The following is a 20,189-nucleotide window of genomic DNA, read 5'->3' as shown; positions in this document are numbered from 1 at the left end:
TTAGTTTCTGTTACCTTACCACATTTCTGACATGCTGGAAATTTATAAATGAAAATAGTAACATTATTTCAATTAATGTATGTTTTTTAAGATTTTAGTATTAACTGAATCTTGGCCTCTTATTAGTGAGCTTATAAATTAAAATAAATAATGCCTTTTAAATCCTAGTTAATACAGATTTTAGGAAAGTGTCATTAATTTGGTGCTTCAGGGAAGATTTTAGGAATAATATTTAAATCCACAATACTGATATTTAACTCAAAGCTCCGGCTTTAAAAAAAAGAAAGAAAGAAAGAAGCTCCAGCTTTGAGGTATCCTTTCATGATAAATACTTTCTGAACACATTTTAGGATTTGAACAAAAATACTGTATTTACCAGTTGTGAAAACTTGAGTGATGTCTGTGGCTAAAACCTCAGTTATTTTATATTTGATTGTTTTTTTTCCCTTGTAGGATGGAAGGGTGGGGAGAATTCTAGGGGAGTTTTGACCTTGTGGCAGAATATTAGAATCAGGAGTAGGTTAATTCAGCATTTTTTATAAATCATTAATATAAATATATAACTTTAGGAATTATATTAAAAGTTATTTTTAAGGTGAATTCATAAAGTAAAAACTGAAGAGGAAGTTTAGATTATTTTAAGAGAAAAATATCTAAGATATAAGAGATTAATCTGTAATACTTTTAAAAGAGACTTATTTTCAAGGACCTTAGAAGCACCCTTCATTTCTGAAAAGAATTACCTCCACAAGCCTCATTCCCCTGCATTAACCTTCCACACTATCAGGAGTGCCTTAAATGCCAGGACCTGCCAACTTCCTGCTCATCAGCTGGCCTATTCTGTGAAATTAATCTCTGAAACCACCAGAGATCTTGTTCTTTCTCATTTTTTGCATTTTATTGCACTGTATTGTTTCTTATATTTTCTAGTTAAACCATAAATTCTCTAAGATGATAAATCTGTGTGGCCATTTGCATAGCACGTTACCTAAAATGTTCTCTAGCACATAACAGGTACTCATCTAAAATTGCATTACATGCAATTAATGTTATGAACACATAACATGTTAATGTTATTAACATTAATGTTAACATGAACACACTAATTATAATTATTCTGATCTATTTCAGCAAGTCTCTTGAGTTTTTTCATTATGTAATTTGAGTTAGCCCTTCTGTGAATTGAAAGTACAATGACTATGTGTTTTTTAAAAATATTTTCCAATTAAATCTTTTCAGTGATATGGGATGTCTGGGTGGCTCAGTTGGTTAAGCATCTGTCTTTAGCTCAGGTTATGATCCTAGGGTGCTGGGATTGAGTGCCACATTGGGCTCCTTGCTCAGCGGGACTTGCTCCCTCTCCCTCTGACTGCCATTCCACCTGCTTGTGCATGCTCACTAGCTCTCTCTCTCTGTCTTTGGCAAATAAATAAATAAAATCTTTTTCTTTAATCTTTTTTAAAAAATCAGTATTTTTAGTGATTTCTATTGATCTTCTTCCCAGTTAAGATTAATTGGTATTACGTTATCAATAAGATTAAATCCAGCTAAGCAGTAATGCTTTCATAAATTGTAGAAAGAGTACATCAACTATTTATCAACACCAGAATAAAAACATGGAATTATCCGCAAGTGATTTTATTTTCAAGTATCATTAAGATACTTCCTTTTGATGTAAAATATTTCTGAAATATAGTAGGTGAAACTTCTGCCTCCTAATGAGCAATGTTTTATCAGCTTAGTGCTTAATGACCTGCAACTATGGTATAGAATACTTTTGCTTTTCCTGAACTAGATACTATTTAAATTGAAGTTATTCATTGTATTACCATATTTTATGTAGCATATAGTTATTTCAAAGTATATGACCTATAAAATGCATTAAGTTAATTGAAGTAAATAAACCTGATCTTGGCAATCTTGAGCACAGGACAGTTTTTTAAATTATACTACCCCACCATAGATTACATGAGTGTTTCTCTAATATCATATATTCTCTGTTCACAATCATGAAAATAATTGTTAAAATTAGTAAAATTCATAATGAAGTATAACCTTTGTAGAGAAGAATTTAATGAATTTTAAAGGCATTTTTTTTCCTTTACATAAAGCAAAAAGAACATGCCTCCAAATCTGCTTCCTCCATATCCTGCAACTATGTCCATCTTCCCCACCTTCACTTTGTTACAGAAGTATTGTTTCCTGTGGCAGAAATAGTCCTGCCTCCCTGTATAGGCTCCAGGCTTCTTTTGTTGCCTTCCCAAGACTTCTCCACTCCAGTATTACTCCCTCACCTTGCCATATTCTCTTTCAGGGCACTGTATCATTCCTCTCTTTAAAATAACTTCAACATCTCCCATATTTAAGAAAAGACATTCCTCTTGTGACCCTACATCCAGCTCTCTCCATAATTTGTAATCCCTTTTCATAGTCAAGCTCTTTATTTTGTGTTGTGCTCACTTCCTCACCTCCCAGTCATCCTGCAGCCCCTTTCAGTCTGGCACCCATTCTCCCAACAACACCACTCTTGTGAAGACCATCACTAACCTTGTTGTCAGATCCAGTGAAGATATTCTGTATTCTTGGCACCCATGACCCCAGCAATACTAACACTATTACCTGCTCTCACCTCAAACCAGTCTCTTCTTTTGGTTTCTAGGACCCCATAGTTCCTTGGTATTATTTTCTTACCATCCTAGTGGTTTCTTCTCTGTCTCCTTTGGTGAAATTAACCGGAACCACCTCAGCTGGGGAAATCAAACAGGTCATTCTGATGGGGAGAGTTTGAATAAAGGGGCTGACTCATCAGTCCTAGCAAGCAGTGAGAAACTATTTATCTCACAGGAGATAATGGAATTGGAAGGAAGACTTAACAAACTAGAGGAAGTGGGAGGTCATCTGGCAAATGAAGGGTGATAATTTTGAGGCCTAAAGTATAATGTGGGAGTTGAGATTTCAAAGAGCAGTAAGCAAATGTTCATTTCTTTGGTATAGAGAAGATAGCAAATGGTGGTAGAGCTTTTAGGTTATAATGGAAGATTTTCTTTATTCCCTTCTTTTGGGTCAAGGAGGGATTTTAAAGGGTTTTGTTCTGGTGCACCTGGGTGGCTCGGTCGGTTAAGCCACTGCTTTCAGCCCAGGTTGTGATCCCAAGGTTCCTGGGATCAAGTCCCGCATCGCACTCTTTGCTCAACAGGGAGCCTGCCTCTCTCTCTGCCTCTGCCTGCCGATTTGCCTGCTTGTGCTCGCTCGCTCTCTCTCCCTCTCTCTCTCTCTCTCTGACAAATAAATAAATAAAATCTTTTAAAAAATGGGTTTTGTTCTCTTCTTAAAATTGAGGGCACTGTTCTCTTCATTCAGCCTCTGCTTGCAGCAGCAAGGTTCATGAAGCAGTTTTGCTGTCAGCAGATGAGGAATCAGAGAGGCATCTTTGTGAGAGGCATTCCATCAGGACTGTTAGAGTGTGGCCCCTTCTAGAAATCGTGGTCCTGGTTTCTAGGAGCAGCACTGTGACTCTTTATGTCTTGACCAGCATCACTGCTTCTCTGCCATAAGGGAGATAAAATAAATGTTTGTTTTCAGAGGATGCTGAGGAGGATTATCAGTAACTTCCTTATTTTAACTTTCAGTTACAGGCATATATATTCTATATGTCTGTTTCTGTCTCTCTTTCTATATATATACCTTTTTAACTGTCAAGGAGATAAATTCACCAGCCTACTCACACATTTTCCTATTGGATAGTACTCTTCCCCTGTTCCTTACATAGCTGGAGAGCTATTTATATTCTCAGAATGAATAGGGGCATTGTACATTTCCAAGATTTCTAAAAGTATTTAAAGTCAGTATTTCTAGATGGCTGGGGGGAGGGCCCTTAGTGATGCACTATTAGAAAAATAGAAAGCGGAAGCCACAGCAGAAAGTTTGGTATTTTTTCCTCTAGGCAAAGTGCATTAGGTTATTAGTGTGAAAAAGAAAGGAAAGGAGATGATTAGAGAGAAAGGGAGAAAGAGGCTTTAAGAGGAACCAGGAGGAATAAGTAACTGCAAGGATAATAATAGAGATACCATTCATTTCAAAGTCAGTCGGAAGGAATAAATGATTCGCACTGGGCACCTGCAGGAGGAGAATTTTAAACCTGTCTTCCTACCATACAGGAGCATATGGAAGAACAGCCTTCATTAATAAAAGGCTGGTAGGGAAATCAGGACTCAAAGTGTGACTTAACAATGACAGGAAAACTAAGCAGCTGTCAGGGAAATGAGGAACAGCAGGGCTGCATACGTAGGAAGAATTAGAAATGCCATGAAAGGGCAGAGTAAGAACTGCTAGCTCACCACTCTTCCAAATGCTGGTTTCCCTTAACGTGGGGCTCTCCTGTGATTGCTTGCCTTCTACTCTGGCTGGGGTCTCAGTCCTAACCCTTCACTCTCTCCATCCCTCGGACACATCTACTGTGCTGTGCTATAGCTGGGAAAGAGCACCCGTCCCTAAGGATGGGAAGTGTCACAGGTCGAACGTGTGGAGCTTCACAATTCCTGTATGCCCTGGAATTTGTAAGTTTCTTTAACACCTACTTTATCTATAAAATAAGGGTAACAGTCTCTCTTTTGACGGTTATGGTGGGAATAACATACATAATGCTTTTCCGCCGGGCCTTGAGATCAAGTGTCACTAAAAGATCTTTTTATTATTACTAGGCAAATTCATGTGCCACAAGTTCTCTTGGATTCTTTGAAACTACATCCCAGTTCTCTTGGAACGTCTCTTTCTGTCATTGGTTTCTCTTCCTCCTGCGCATTAAGCATTGATACTCTCTAGGATCTGTCGTTTGCTTACTGTTCTCCTCCTCTTGTTTAGTGCCCATGTATACCGCTGCTGACTTTCAGATCCCCTTCAGTTTCTCCAGCCCAGGATGCTCTTCTGAGTTTCAGCCTTCTGTATCCAAACCAGCTGCCAGATGCCGGCTTGTGGGTCTCTGTTTCCTTGAGTTCATCATATCCCAAACTGAACTCACTGTCTTCTCCCTAAACCAGCACCTTCTTTTCTTGGTTTCATTTGGTAGTACTGCTTTTCACCCATCTCAATAAAACCCAGGAAATGTCTTTGAACCTTTTCTTTCTTTACCACTTAGTCCTTCAGATGCAGTCAGATAACAAAGTCTTCCTATTTTTGCCTCTTAGGTATTTATCAAATTCATCCTCTCTTCTCCCTACCTCTAGAGAATTTACAGGAAACAGATCAAGAAAAAAATCTTGGAGAGTATCTTAACAACAGTTATTTCTGTTTTTCTATGAAACTCTGAAATACATAAGTTGAAATGTACATTTCCAGCTTAAAGAAAAGACACTAATATGAACATTATATAGGAGAGATTCAACAGATTCACTTTTTTTACATATACTTCTTTGTTGATATTAATGAAGTCACTTGAAAAAAATATAAAATTTAGCTACATTGGGAGCAGTGTAAAATATTCCATTTTACCATGTAAAACAACTATCAAAATTTATGCCATATGCTAACTAGCAAATAATAGTATATCCTTGAAATAAGAAAATAACTCATCTACCATACATTATTACAAAGAAAAATGTAAGTTATAACTATGGTACATTTTTTGAACTGAACAGAATTCTCAGTATAATATAGTCCTTAAGGATGTATTGAATATAAATTAAAAGATACATTGTAAGATATATAAGTATATTCTTATGATGGATTTGTTAATTTCTCTTTGGGAAACAGAGTTCTCAAAATTGCATTCAGTAGCAGGCCATATTTTAGAATGGTTCCAAATTTAAAATATTTGTAGAGAATCATACTAAAAGAATTTAGTCCTCTCTTCTAATGGCCTTTCCTTACAGGTTAACACATTTTTAAATGTAAGTATTTAAAATACTTCCATATACACTATGGAGTATTATGCCTCCATCAGAAAGGATGAATACCCAACTTTTGTAGCAACATGGACGGGACTGGAAGAGATTATGCTGAGTGAAATAAGTCAAGCAGAGAGAGTCAATTATCATATGGTTTCACTTATTTGTGGAGCATAACAAATAGCATGGAGGACAAGGGGCGTTAGAGAGGAGTAGGGAATTTGGGTAAATTGGAAGGGGAGGTGAACTATGAGAGACTATGGACTCTGAAAAACAATCTGAGGAGTTTGAAGTGGCGGGGGGGGTGGGAGGTTGGGGTACCAGGTGGTGGGTATTATAGAGGGCACGGCTTGCATGGAGCACTGGGTGTGGTGAAAAAATAATGAATAATGTTTTTCTGAAAATAAATAAATTGAAAAAAATAATAATAAAATAAAATACTTCACCTATTTAACATGCACTTTTAAAACCGCCATTTAACAGCATTTACTTTACAATTAAATATAAGAAATATATGCATTAAATTGTTTCTCCTATATTCTGAAGTGTCAGTTTTCTTTAAAAGCATTTTCAGAGAGCAGATGCCTAGAATGCTGTTGTAGAACTATATTGTTTATAATCTATCTGGAGAGTATAGGTGCTGTTTTTACATTGTCTCAACTCTGTTTATTCAAGCTTTTAAAGTCAGCATTTCAAAGAATGACACTGGAATTTTCTTTTTCACAAAGTCCCCTTGTAGAGGACATGTATCTGTGTGTAGAAAAGAGTGAGGCCTCCTCTTGGCACCAAGCCCATGTCAATCTAGCAGTTTGGCCATTTTTTCATGGTGCCGTATTCCTTTGAAAATTAGAAAGGGGGGGGAACCTATCCTTTGCTTTTTTGAGTCTGCCAAGGAATGAAATACTTTGATCCTTCAACTTACATTAGAGTACTTCTCTCAGGTAACAAGGTAATGACAAAACACATTTAATTTCTTCTCCATCCTTATAAACACTGAATATTTTTTAGGAAAAAAATACCTGAAGACATACTGTGGGCTTTTTTTATTAAAAAAACACAGTAAAAACAACCAAAAAGTTGGTAATGCACAAAATTGTAAGTCATTTAAAATATGTACCTGAAGTTACTTTTAACTAAAACGTTGAATTACCTAGATATAAAGTCCTTACCTGCCTTACTGTGAACTTGGGCCCTGAGTCTATATGTTACTTGATTGGGAGCCAGTAAGGCAAATCCTCTGCCATCACCCTCTGCAGGCTTTTTTCCTCATGTCTAGGCTACCATATTGGCCTTATTTCCCATTGCTTCTTCCACATAGATGTTATTTCATTTTTTAATTTTTGTATTTTTTATTTAGATTTCATATTCAGCTTCATCTGTTATCCCACACCTCTTAATTAAAATTTTCATCTATATTTTTGAAGACCATTTTTAGAATTACTTCCTCAAGGACATCTCTGATCATCTAAACTCTAGAAATTATTTCACATATTTCTAAAATCTGTAACTTTTACTATCATTGTCTTTCAGTAGTGTTTAGCATTTTTTATAGACATTTTTATTCTGGCCTCCTGATGAAAGTATACAGCACCATCTATTAGGAATTCCTGCCAAAAGGGCGCCCAGGTGCCTCAGTCGGTTAAGCATCTGCCTTCAGCTCAGGTCATAATCTGTAGTCCTGGGATCAAGCTCTGTGTGGGGCTCCTTGCTCACTGGGGAGTATGCTTCTCCCTCTCCCTTTGCCTGCTGCTCTCCCTGCTTGTGCTCTCTCTCCATTAAATAAATAAATAAAATATTTTTTAAAAAAAAAAGAATTCATGCCAAAAGTCAAACCTGAATCTCAACACACCTCTGGATCTAAGTAACAGTTTATAGAAAACATGAAAGTTAGAGCAGCATGTAAAATGACACCAAGAAGATGCAGTTAGCAAAATATTCTAGACTTTAAGAAATTCTATAGGTCAAATGACTAGGCCTCTTTAAAAATTAAGTTGGGGGGCGCCTGGGTGGCTCAGTGGATTAAGCCGCTGCCTTCGGCTCAGGTCATGATCTCAGTGTTCTGGGATCGAGCCCCGCATCGGGCTCTTTGCTTGGCGGGAGCCTGCTTCTCTCTCTCTCTCTGCCTGACTCACCGCCTGCTTGTGATCTCTCTCTCTGTCAAATAAAAATAAATAAAATCTTTAAAAAAAAAAAATAAAAATAAAAATTAAGTTGGAAGATGTGGGGGAGGGTATCTGGGTGGCTCAGTTGGTTAAGCATCTGACTTGATCTCAGCTCAGGTCTTGATCTCAGGGTTGTGAATTCAGGCCCCACACTGGGCTGTACACTGGACATAGAACCTTTAAAAAAAAAAAAGTTAAAAAAAAGATTTAAGACAGAACAAAAGAAAAATTTAAAACTTGTGAATCAAAGTACACTATGAAGAGAGTAAAAAGACAACCCACAGGAAAGGAGAAAATATTTGCAAATCATATATAGGGGGTTAAAATCCAGTATATATAAAGAACTTCTATAACTCAATAAGGAAAAACAAACCAATTTAAAAATGGGCAAAGACTCAAATAGACATTTCTCCAAAGAAGATAGTTGACTAATTTCCATGTGAAAAGATGCTTGACATCATTAACCATTAGGGAAATGCAGATCAAAACCATAGTGAGATACCTCTTAATACCATTATTATCGAGAAAAAAACAAGTGTTGGCAAGGATTTGAAGAAATTGTAACCTCTGTGCACTGTTGGTGGGAATGTAAAATGGTGCCACCACTTTTGAAAAAAGTATGGAGGTTCCTCAGATTAAGCATAGAATGACCATATGATTGAGCAATTCCACCTTGGGTAAATACCCAAAAGAATTAAAAGCAGAGACTCAAACAGGTACTTGTATACCAATGTCTGTAGCAGCATTAATCACAATAGCCAAGGGACTCCTGGGTGGCTCAGTGGGTTAAAGCCTCTGCCTTCGGCTCAGGTCATGATCTCAGGGTCCTGGGATCGAGCTCCGCATCAGGCTCTCTGCTCAGCAGGGAGCCTGCTTCCCTCTCTCTCTCTCTGCCTGCCTCTCTGTCTACTTGTGATCTCTGTCTGTCAAATAAATAAAATCTTTAAAAAAAAAAAAAAAACCACAATAGCCAATAGCTGGCTAGAAACAACCCAGATGTCCATCAGCAGATGGATGGATAAACAAATTGTAGTATATACATATAGTAGAATATTTTTCAACCTTACAGAGGAATGGAATTTTGACACATGCTACAATGTGGATGAACCTTGAAGACACTATGCTAAGTGAAATAAGCCAGACACAAAAGCACAAATACTGTATGATTCCATTTATATGAGGTCCCTAGAGTAGGCAGTCTCATAGTGACAGAAAACAGGTTACAGTGGTTGGAGGCAGTAAAGAATGGAGTTAGTGTTTCATGGTTGTGGGGTTTCAATTTGTGATGATTAAAAAGTTCTGATAATGGTTGCAAAACACTGAATACTTAGTGCCATTACTCTGCACATTTAAAAATGGCTAAAATGATGAAGTTTTTGTTATGTGTATTTTGCCACAATTTTAAAAAAGGTGACTTGAGATCCTCTGACCAAGTGCAATGCAAGGTACTTTTTTGAATCCTGATTTGAGCACACTTGAAAAAATTTTTTTCTAAAGAGACATTTGTAAAAGTGATGTGAGTTTGATGATATTGAGGAATTATTGATAATTTTTTAGGTGTGCCAAATATATTTTAGGGAGGGAAAAGTCTTTTTAGAGATACAGCTTGAATTTTCTACTATGAAATAATATATTGAGATTTGTTTCAAAATAATCCGATGGGGGTGGGGGAGTGGCGCCTGGATGACTCAGTCTGTCAAATCTCTAACTTCAGCTCAGGTCATGATCACGAGGTCCTGAAATAGAGCCCTGAGTTGGGCTCATGCTCAGCAGGGAGTCTGCTTCTCCTCCCTCTGCCCGTCTGCTCCATTGTGCATGTGCATGGTATATCTCTCTCTCTCTCAAATAAGTAAAATCTTTAAAAAAAAATAATCCAATGGGAAGTAGGGGGAAGGGAGTGAAAAGAGATATAGATAAAATAAGATCTGTCATGAGTTGATTACTGAAGTTGATCTATATAATATAGTTATTATATTCTTTCTACTTTTGTTTATCATTGAAGTTTTCCATGATGAAGATTTTTTAATTGTGTGTTTTGCTCTTCTATCAAACTTTTGATCCAGGGGGGAAATTATTTTTAGCTTATCAGGAAGCCATGATTTATAAGATACTGTTTCTATGTTTATATTATATATTTATATTCTGTTCTTTTCATTGCAAGTACATAAAACCAGGCACTATCAATTTGAGCAAGAAAGGGGCAGATATAGAGCTAGCCAGTGGCCAGACACAGAGCTAGCTTCAAGTTCAACTTAATTCAGGACTCAGACATCACCAGTATCCATCTTTCAGGCCTGCCAATTAAAGATTGGCTTGAATTTTCAGGCCCTAAACACTGGCTGGCTGACAGTTCCAGGCACTCTCTCCATTGCCTCAAATTCCTAAGTGAAACATTCTCAAATCATCAAAGCCCAGTGGGGGTGGGGGAGGACAAAAAAAGTAAATAAATAAAGTCAATGATTCAGCATTCTCATCAGAAATTCCACTCAGAGTGACCCAGCTTAGGTCAAGGCCTTCCCTGAACTAGTCACTGCAGCCAGACTAATGGAACCTGCTCATTAGCTTGGGTCAGCCTTTTGCCCATCTCTCCACCAGTTCAGTTAGAGTACAATGATTGGCTTAGGCCTGTCAGCACCTACCATCAAAGGTAAGGATGATTGTCCTACCAAAACTACATGTTTGAGAATGGGGAAGGAATGGTTTTCCGAAGGAAAATCAAGTTACTGCTGCAAAGATTTAATCTCATTTTAAATAATATAGTTTGACCTTTTGTATATTGAGATCTCTGTTACTCTACTGAATTTTTAAATTTGCTTTACTTTTTTTTTCCAATTTATTTATTTTCAGAAAAACAGTATTCTTTATTTTTTAACCACACCCAGTGCTCCATGCAAGCCATGCCCTTTATAATACCCACCACCTGGTACCCCAACCTCCCACCCCCCCCCGCCACTTCAAACCCCTCAGATTGTTTTTCAGAGTCCATAGTCTCTCATAGTTCACCTCCCCTTCCAATTTACCCATTTTCCCTTCTCCTCTCTAACGCCCCTTGTCCTCCATGCTATTTGTTATGCTCCACAAATAAGTGAAACCATATGATAATTGACTCTCTCTGCTTGACTTATTTCACTCAGCATAATCTCTTCCAGTCCCGTCCATGTTGCTACAGAAGTTGGGTATTCATCCTTTCTGATGGAGGCATAATACTCCACAGTGTATATGGACCACATCTTCCTTATCCATTCACCTGTTGAAGGGCATCTTGGTTCTTTCCATAGTTTGGCGACCGTGGCCATTGCTGCTATAAACATTGGGGTACAGATGGCCCTTCTTTTTACGACATCTGTGTCTTTGGGGTAAATACCCAGGAGTGCAATTGCAGGGTCATAGGGAAGCTTTACTTTTAATTTCTTGAGGAATCTCCACACTGTTCTCCAAAGAGGCTGCACCAACTTGCATTCCCACCAACAGTGTTAAGAGGGTTCCCCTTTCTCCACATCCTCTCCAACACATGTTGTTTCCTGTTCTGTTAATTTTGGCCATTCTAACTGGTGTAAGGTGATATCTCAATGTGGTTTTAATTTGAATCTCCCTGAGGGCTAATGATGATGAGCATTTTTTCATGTGTCTGATAGCCATTTGTATGTCTTGATTGGAGAAGTGTCTGTTCATATCTTCTGCCCATTTATTAATGTGTTTGCCTGTTTCGTGTGTGTTGAGTTTGAGGAGTTCATTATAGATCCTGGATATCAACCTTTTGTCTGTACTGTCATTTGCAAATATCTTCTCCCATTCTGTGGGTTGCCTCTTTGTTTTTTTGACTGTTTCCTTTGCTGTGCAGAAGCTTTTGATTTTGATGAAGTCCCAGAAGTTTATTTTCGTTTTTGTTTCCTTTGCTTTTGGAGACATATCTTGAAAGAAGTTGCTGTGGCTGATATCAAAGAGATTACTGCCTATGTTCTCCTCTAGGATTCTGATGGATTCCTGTCTAACGTTGAGGTCTTTTATCCATTTTGAGTTTATCTTTGTGTACGGTGTAAGAGAATAGTCGAGTTTCATTCTTCTACATATAGCTGTCCAGTTTTCCCAGCACCATTTATTGAAGAGACTGTCTTTTTTCCACTGTATATTTTTTCCTGTTTTGTCAAAGATTAATTGACCATAGAGTTGAGGGTCCATATCTGGGCTCTCTACTCTGTTGCACTGGTCTGTGTGTCTGTTTTTATGCCAGTACCATGCTGTCTTGGTGATCACAGCTTTGTAATAAAGCTTGAAATCAGGTAAGGTGATGCCGCCAGCTTTATTTTTGTTTTTCAACATTTCCTTAGCGATTCGGGGTCTCTTCTGATTCCATACAAATTTTAGGATCATTTGCTCCAGCTCTTTGAAGAATGCCGGTGGAATTTTGATCGGAATGGCATTAAAAGTATAGATTGCTCTAGGCGGTATAGACATTTTAACAATGTTTATTCTTCCGATCCAAGAGCATGGAATGGTCTTCCATCTTTTTGTGTCTTCTTCAGTTTCTTTCATGAGTGTTCTGTAGTTCCTCAAGTACAGATCCTTTACCTCTTTGGTTAGGTTTATTCCCAGGTATCTTATGGTTCTTGGTGCTATAGTAAATGAAATCGATTCTCTAATTTCCCTTTCTGTATTTTCATTGTTAGTGTATAAGAAAGCCACTGATTTCTGCACATTGACTTTGTATCCTGCCACGTTGCTGAATGCTGATGAGTTCTAGTAGTTTGGGGGTGGAGTCTTTTGGGTTTTCCATATAAAGAATCATGTCATCTGCGAAGAGAGAGAGTTTGACTTCTTCATTACCAATTTGGATACCTTTTATTTCTCTCTGTTGTCTGATTGCTGTTGCTAGGACTTCTAATACTATGTTGAACAAGAGTGGTGAAAGTGGGCATCCTTGTCTTGTTCCTGATCTCAATGGGAAGGCTGCAAGCTTTTTCCCATTGAGGATGATATTTGCTGTGGGTCTTTCATAGATAGATTTGATGAGGTTCAGGAATGTTCCCTCTATCCCTATACTTTGAAGCGTTTTAATCAGGAACGGGTGCTGGATTTTGTCAAATGCTTTTTCTGCATCAATTGAGAGGACCATGTGGTTCTTCTCTCTTCTCATATTAATTTGTTGTATCACATTGATTGATTTGCGAATGTTGAACCATCCTTGTAGCCCAGGGATGAATCCCACCTGATCATGGTGGATAATCTTTTTAATGTGCTGTTGGATCCTGTTGGCTAGGATCTTGTTGAGAATCTTAGCATCCATATTCATCAGTGATATTGGTCTGAAATTCTCCTTTTTGGTAGGGTCCTTGCCTGGTTTGGGGATCAGGGTAATGCTGGCTTCATAGAAAGAGTCTGGAAGTTTTCCTTCTGCTTCAATTTTTTGAAACAGCTTCAGGAGAATAGGTGTTATTTCTTCTTTGAAGGTTTGGTAGAATTCCCCAGGGAATCCGTCCGGTCCTGGGCTCTTGTTTTTTGGGAGGTTTTTGATCACTGCTTCAATCTAGTTATTAGATATCGGTCTATTCAGGTTGTCAATTTCTTCCTGGTTCAATGTTGGTAGTTTATATTTTTCCAGGAATGCATCCATTTCATCTAGGTTGCTAAGCTTATTGGCATATAACTGTTCATAGTAACTTCTGATGATTGTTTCTACTTCCTTGGCGTTAGTTGTGATCTCTCCCTTTTCATTCATAACTTTATGAATTTGGGATTTCTCTCTTTTCTTTCGGATTAGTGTAGCCAGTGGCTTATTGATCTTATTGATTCTTTCAAAAAACCAGCTTCTAGTTTCATTGATACGTTCTACTGTATCTCTGGTTTCTCCCTCATTGATCTCAGCTCTAATCTTGATGATTTCCCTTCTTATGTGTGGAGTTGGTTTGATTTGTTGTTGATCCTCCAGTTCTTTAAGGTGTAGAGACAGCTGGTGTGTTCTGGATTTTTCAATTTTTTTGAGCGAGGCTTGGATGGCTATATATTTTCCCCTTAGGACCGCCTTTGTCGTATCCCATAGGTTTTGGACCGAAGTGTCTTCATTCTCATTGGTTTCCATGAATTGTTTCAGTTCTTCTTTGATCTCCTGGTTGATCCAAGCATTCTTAAGCAAGGTGGTCTTTAGCTTCCAGGTGTTTGAGTTCCTTCGGAACTTTTCCTTGTAATTGAGCTCCAGTTTCAAAGCATTGTGATCTGAGAATATGCAGGGAATAATCTCAGTTTTTTGGTATCAGTTGAGTCCTGATTTGTGACCCAGTATGTGGTCTATTCTGGAGAAGGTTCCGTGTGCACTTGAGAAGAATGAGTATTCTGTTGTTTTAGGGTGGAATGTTCTGTATATATCTATGAGGTCCATCTGGTCCAATGTGTCATTCAATGCTCTTGTTTCTATATTGATTTTCTGCTTCGATGATCTGTCTAATTCTGAAAGAGGCGTGTTAAGATCTCCTACGATTAGTGTATTCATATCAATATGACTCTTTATCTTGATTAACAGTTTTCTTAAGTAATTGGCTGCTCCCATATTGGGAGCATAGATATTTACAATTGTTAGATCATCTTGGTGGATAGTCCCTTTAAGGATTATGTAGTGTCCTTCTGTATCTCTGACTACAGTCTTTAGTTTGAAGTCTAATTTATCTGATATGAGAATCGCTACCCCAGCCTTCTTTTGAGTCCCATTGGCATGAAAGATGCTTCTCCACCCCTTCACTTTCAGTCTGCGTGTATCTTTAGGTTCAAAATGGGTCTCTTGTAGACAATATACGGATGGGTCCTGTCGTTTTATCCAATCTGCAACCCTGTGCCGTTTTATGGGTGCATTTAGGCCATTCACACTGAGAGTGATTATTGATAGATACGTTTTTATTGACATTGAGTTATCTTTGAAGTCTTTCTTTCTGTAGACTGTCTCTATATTTCTGTTCAATGCTATTCTTGGGATTTTTCCTCTTTTATAGAACCCCCCCTTAATATTTCCTGCAGTGTCGGCTTGGTGGTTGCATAGTCTTTTAAGCCTTGCCGGTCTTGAAAACTCTTTATCTCTCCATCCATTTTGAATGTCAGTCTTGCTGGATAAAGTATTCTTGGCTGCATGTTCTTCTCATTTAGTGCCCTGAATATATCTTGCCAGCCTCTTCTGGCTTGCCAGGTCTTTGTGGACAGGTCTGACGTTACTCTGATGGGCTTCCCTCTGTAAGTAAGGAGCCTCTTTGCCCTGGCAGCTTTCAAGAGATTATACCTACAATTATAATTCCTCAATTTGACTATCAGGTGTCGTGATGTTTTTTTGGAATGTATAATCTTGGGTGGAGAGCATTCAGCCTCTAGTACATGAACGCTGGTTTCATTCGCGAGATTCGGAAAATTTTCATGTAGGACTTGTTCCACTATATCTTCTAGACTTCTTTCTTTCTCGTCCCCTTCAGGGATTTCAATAATTATGACGTTGGAACGCTTCATGGCATCATTTATTTCCCTGATTCTGTTTTCGTGGTTTCTAAGCTGTTTGTTCCAGGCTTCCTCCTGATCCTTTCTCTCTATCTGTTTGTCTTCCAGTTCACTAATTCTATCTTCTGTCTCAGTTACCCTAGCTTTGAGAGAGTTTAGATTGGATTGGAACTCATTGAGAGCATTGTGGACCTCCTCCCTGGTAGCTTTAAGCTCCGCCCTAACATTGTGAACATCCTGTCTGGTCGCTTTCAGTTCGGCCCTAATCAATTCTGTTTGATCATCCATGGCTTTCTCCAACCTAACTATTGCCTGGATAATTGTTAGCCTGAATTTTCTTTCCGACATATTGTCTATGTTGATAGCCGTTAGCTCTGTTGCAGAATGTCCATCCTCTGTATTTTTCTTCTGTTGGGCATTCCTCCTCCTAGTCATTTTGGTGGGAGATGACTGAACAGATGTAGCTGGATGTATCAACTCTGGTGCAGTCAAGGTGCACCCTGGAACACTTCTGAGCAATCAGGATTCCCCACCCAAACGAGAGACAAAAGAAAAGAAAAAGAAAAAGAAAAAAAAAGGAAAAGAAGTAAAAGAAAAAGAAAAGAGAGAGAGAGACAGGAAAGAAAGGGAAGATGAAAAAGAAGGTTCAGCACAGATGGGCCCCAAGGTAAGATTTATGAAGTAGACAAACAAAAAGAGATAAGAAGACTGATACAAGTATATGGCAAGTGAAAAAAAAAAAAAAATATATATATATATATATATATATATATATGCAAAAAAAGAAAGAACCTCGTCAAAAAGAACAAGTGTAAAATTCATATGCTATCAGGACAAACACAAAAAACACAGAAACACTGGTGGAAGAAGATGGGAGAGTTCTTATAAATTCTCAGTGTGTGCGAGGAAGATTGTTTTGATTCTTCCTGGATGTATCTTGATATCTTTGTTAAAGGACTCAACTTTCCTAAGATAAAGGGGATTAAAAATTGGTTTACCTATAGGGGTAGTATTGATTGGGGAAAGGGGATTACTTTGAAGTTAACTCTATATGAATATTAGAGGATAAAAATAAAAAGGAATATACTAGACTAAACTAAACTAAAATTTTTAAAAAAGGAATTAAAAAATAAAAATGCAAAAGAAAAACATAGGTGTATGTATCAAAAAGTTCAGGTTAGAAAGGTATTATGGAATTTGATGTACTGTACAGCTCGCTGTGATGGTAAATAGGTTAAAAAAATTACCTATGTGTAAAAAAAAATATATATGAACCAGAATAGTGGAAACGAGTGAACAATACAAGTTTTCCTATGAAGTAGTGGTTGTTCTCTTGTAGTCCTTTTTTTTTCTTTCTTGGTTTGTTTTCTGGGGAAGGGGCCTGCCACGTGGGTTGTCAGTCAATGATGTTTCCTGAGTTGAGTCCTCCCGCCCCCCTCAAGGGGGTGGGCTCTGGTTTTTTTTCAGGCTTTTGTTCTCTGGGCGGTTTTTATGCTTGTTCACTTTTTTTCCTCTCACCTTGACCGCCTTTGATGGTTTTTGTAGTATTAGAAGAAATCAAACCGCACCCTGATCTCCCTCTCAGAGAGAAGCCTCAGTCTGGGTGCAGAAGCTGAATAAATTCCCCCTTGGCCGCTGGCAGCGCAGGTTCCAAGGTGCAGACCCTGGGGGCGCTGGATCTTTTGCTCGTCCCCAAAGCCAAGGCAGTGGCAGCTGTCTGGGAGCTCCCGACCGCCAGAGAGGTTCCAAGCAGCAGTCGCACACTGAGATTTTGCCGCCAACCGGGGCTGGGAGTGCCCGGCTTGCGCGCACTTCTTTTCAGAGGCGGCTATGGGTCTGGCGCGCGTCTGGGGCACTGAGAACGGGGCGCTGGTCCATAAGCCCCAGGCTGGGCTTTTGCGCGCCTCTGTCAGGGGAAGAGTTTCGGGCGCGCCTCTGTCAGGGGAAGAGTTTCGGCTTAAGTTTTGAAACAATGGCGCGGGTCAAAGAGCGCCGGCCTGGCCTTTGTAACTCAGGGGAGCTTGAGGGACTTGCGCGCGTATCTCGAGCTTTGTGGTAGGGCTAGCGCGCGTTCTGCAGACCGGCGGGGCTCCCATCCAGGGGCCAGGACCCACCCGTTCTCAGGCACGCTGGCGGCTTAGGGACCAAGAGCGGTTTCTCCACCGCACTCTCTCTGCCTCAGCTCCGGGGAGGCTGTTCTGGGATCGGGGACTTAAGCCCCTGTCCCTAGCCGCCCCGAGTCCCACAATTTGCCCCCGCGATCCTTTGCTCTTTTGGAGTGCTTTCAACCAGTCTCCAAGTTAATGCTGGTCCCCAGATGCAGGGCACTCTCGCTCGTATTGGGGTATTACTTTCCCACCGGTTGCCACTGGTGTTTCCCTCCCCCTTTTGTTTATCTTCCGATATCAGTCTGCTGTTCCCATTCCGCTTTACCTGCCCACTGGCGTCTTCTGCCCCTGTAGAGATCCAGACGTGTATAATTCTGATCTCGGGCTGATTTCATGGGTGATCGGAGTTTTTTGGTAGGTAATCAGCTCACTTTGGGGTACCAGCTGAAAAGGCGCCTCTTCCTATTCCCCCGCCATCTTGTCCCTCCTCTCCCATGATCTCTAAATTTGCTTTACTTGAGGTGTTATTAATAGTGAAATTTGGGGAGAAATTGTGTGAAGTGCCATGCAAATAAAAATCTGTAGCGGATACCTGTTATTTGCTAGCCAACAGCCATTCCCCTTTTTTACTAGTAATGGTAACCTGATGAAAAAACATAGTATCTTTTTTAAGTGCTAGTACTATACTTAACTCTCTAGTATAGAAGTTTTCCACTGAACCAAAGAGAGATAAAGTAAAAAAAAAAAATTTTTTTTTAAAACAAAACTTACCTTCTGATGTTTTTATTTTATCTCTTTCAGGACTAATTTCGTATACTGAGTATCTTTTCTTGCTTACAATTCTCACTAGTAAGTACCCGACAGTTTTTCTCAGTGATCATGTGGATTCTCTCTTCTTACCAAACAAGGTTTTGGAAGTATGGTATTTATGTCTTTATCATTAAAGCGTAATTGCTACCTTAGTTTCTATATCAACAAAATGATACTGGTGAATTAGTTTAGCCCTTCAGCTTCCTTTGGACTGTGGCTCCCCATAACTCGGTCTCCTTAAAAGACTTTTGAACAGAAGAGAATCAGACTTAGCCTTCACATGTTTAAAAAAAAAAAAAAACCCTTATCAGACATTCTTCAAAATTCCTGATCAGTACTCTTCAGATTGGTCGTGAAAATCAAGGAAAGAATGAGAAACTTTCACACCTTGGAGCAGAGTAAGGAGACCTAACAACTAAATGCAGCGTGGTTTCTTGTATTTGATCATAAAGTAAAAAAATTAGCATTAGTGGAAAAACTTGTAATCCAAATAAAGTCTATAGTTCAGTTTAAAATACTATGATCAGTGTCCATTTCTTAGTTTTGACAATGATACTATAGTTATAGAAGATGTTAACATTAGAAGAAGCTGGCTGAAGGATATATGAGAACTCACTATACTATCTTAACAACACATCTAAACATATCTAAAATTATTTCAAAATAAAAATTTTTTTAAAAACCCTACTCTGAGAAAGGGAAATAAAGAGTAATAATCAGTATGAAAGTAGCCAAGTTACTAAAAGAATATAGGAAAGCCCCTGATAGAGTTAAAGAAGTAAGTTCTCAAATTAGTTTTGCTTTGAAAAGTAGAGCACTTAATAGTAGAATAGCACAGCCATGAAAATACATCAGCCTTTGAAAATTGTTATAATAAGAAATCATTTTTTTGTCTGTTTAGGCACTTGTATAATAATTTCTGGAAGTTTTTTTCAAATTTGAAGACCTATAAATCAGTAAGCAATTTACATTTCACCAACATTGAAATAACTGTTTACTTTTCACTTAATTGCAGAACCCCATACTGGGTTTCATGTTGCTTTTAAAATGCTGGATGCAGATGGTAATGAAATGGTTGAGAAAAAGGAATTTTTTAAGGTAAGTACATTCTACTCAGTTTTTCATAAAACAGTTGAATGCTTGTGTGATCTTACATTTCCATAAAAATTAAAATTATATCCATTGCTTACATATGAAATGTCAAGAAATCATTTATACATTCAAAAGTGTTTAATTTTCCATAATACAACTGAGGAAACTGTTAAGGAACAGAGCATAAGATTCCTATGGGAGAAATGGCTTATGCATCTACATTTTTTAGGGTTTTATTTTATGATATCAGCAGATAATAGGGTCTCATAGATATGTTCAGAATTATTCTTAAACACCCTACCCTCAAAAAAGGAATAAGAAAAATTAAAACTTAAGCCTTCATAAAGAATTGGGGGGGCCTGGGTGGCTCAGTCGTTAGGCGTCTGCCTTTAGCTGAGGTCATGATTCCGGGGTCCTAGGATCAAGCCCCACATCCTTGCTCAGCGGGAGGCCTGCTTCTCCCTTTCCCATTTCCCCTGCTTGTTTCCCCTCTCTTACTGTGTCTCTCTCTGTCAAATAAATAAATAAAATCTTTAAAAGAAAAAGAAAAGAATGGGGGAGAAAATGAAAAAGCTACGAATAGGTATAAATGGATGCAGATTTTCCAGGAATTTGCTAAGGCTATTACTTGAAAAGCTGAAAATATGTTTAAATGAAAATATGTTTCC

The 20,189-nt window shown here is 38.4% G+C and overlaps 1 protein-coding gene across 1 annotated transcript in view; it reads left to right on the top strand.

Annotated features, from left to right (window-relative positions):
• The window catches only part of MICU2 (mitochondrial calcium uptake 2), a 180,198-nt gene that overhangs the window by 104,469 nt on the left and 55,540 nt on the right, over window positions 1–20,189 (top strand). The window contains exons 5-6 of the mRNA XM_044249410.1: window positions 18,421–18,468; window positions 19,445–19,527. Coding sequence (XP_044105345.1) covers window positions 18,421–18,468; window positions 19,445–19,527 — 131 coding nt within the window. The remainder of the gene's footprint in view (window positions 1–18,420; window positions 18,469–19,444; window positions 19,528–20,189) is intronic.

This window comes from Neovison vison, chromosome 5 (assembly GCF_020171115.1).
Source record: "Neovison vison isolate M4711 chromosome 5, ASM_NN_V1, whole genome shotgun sequence".
Lineage (NCBI taxonomy): Eukaryota > Metazoa > Chordata > Mammalia > Carnivora > Mustelidae > Neogale > Neogale vison.
The sequence above is the reverse complement of the archived record's forward strand: the minus strand, read 5'-3'. Positions and strand labels throughout refer to the sequence as shown.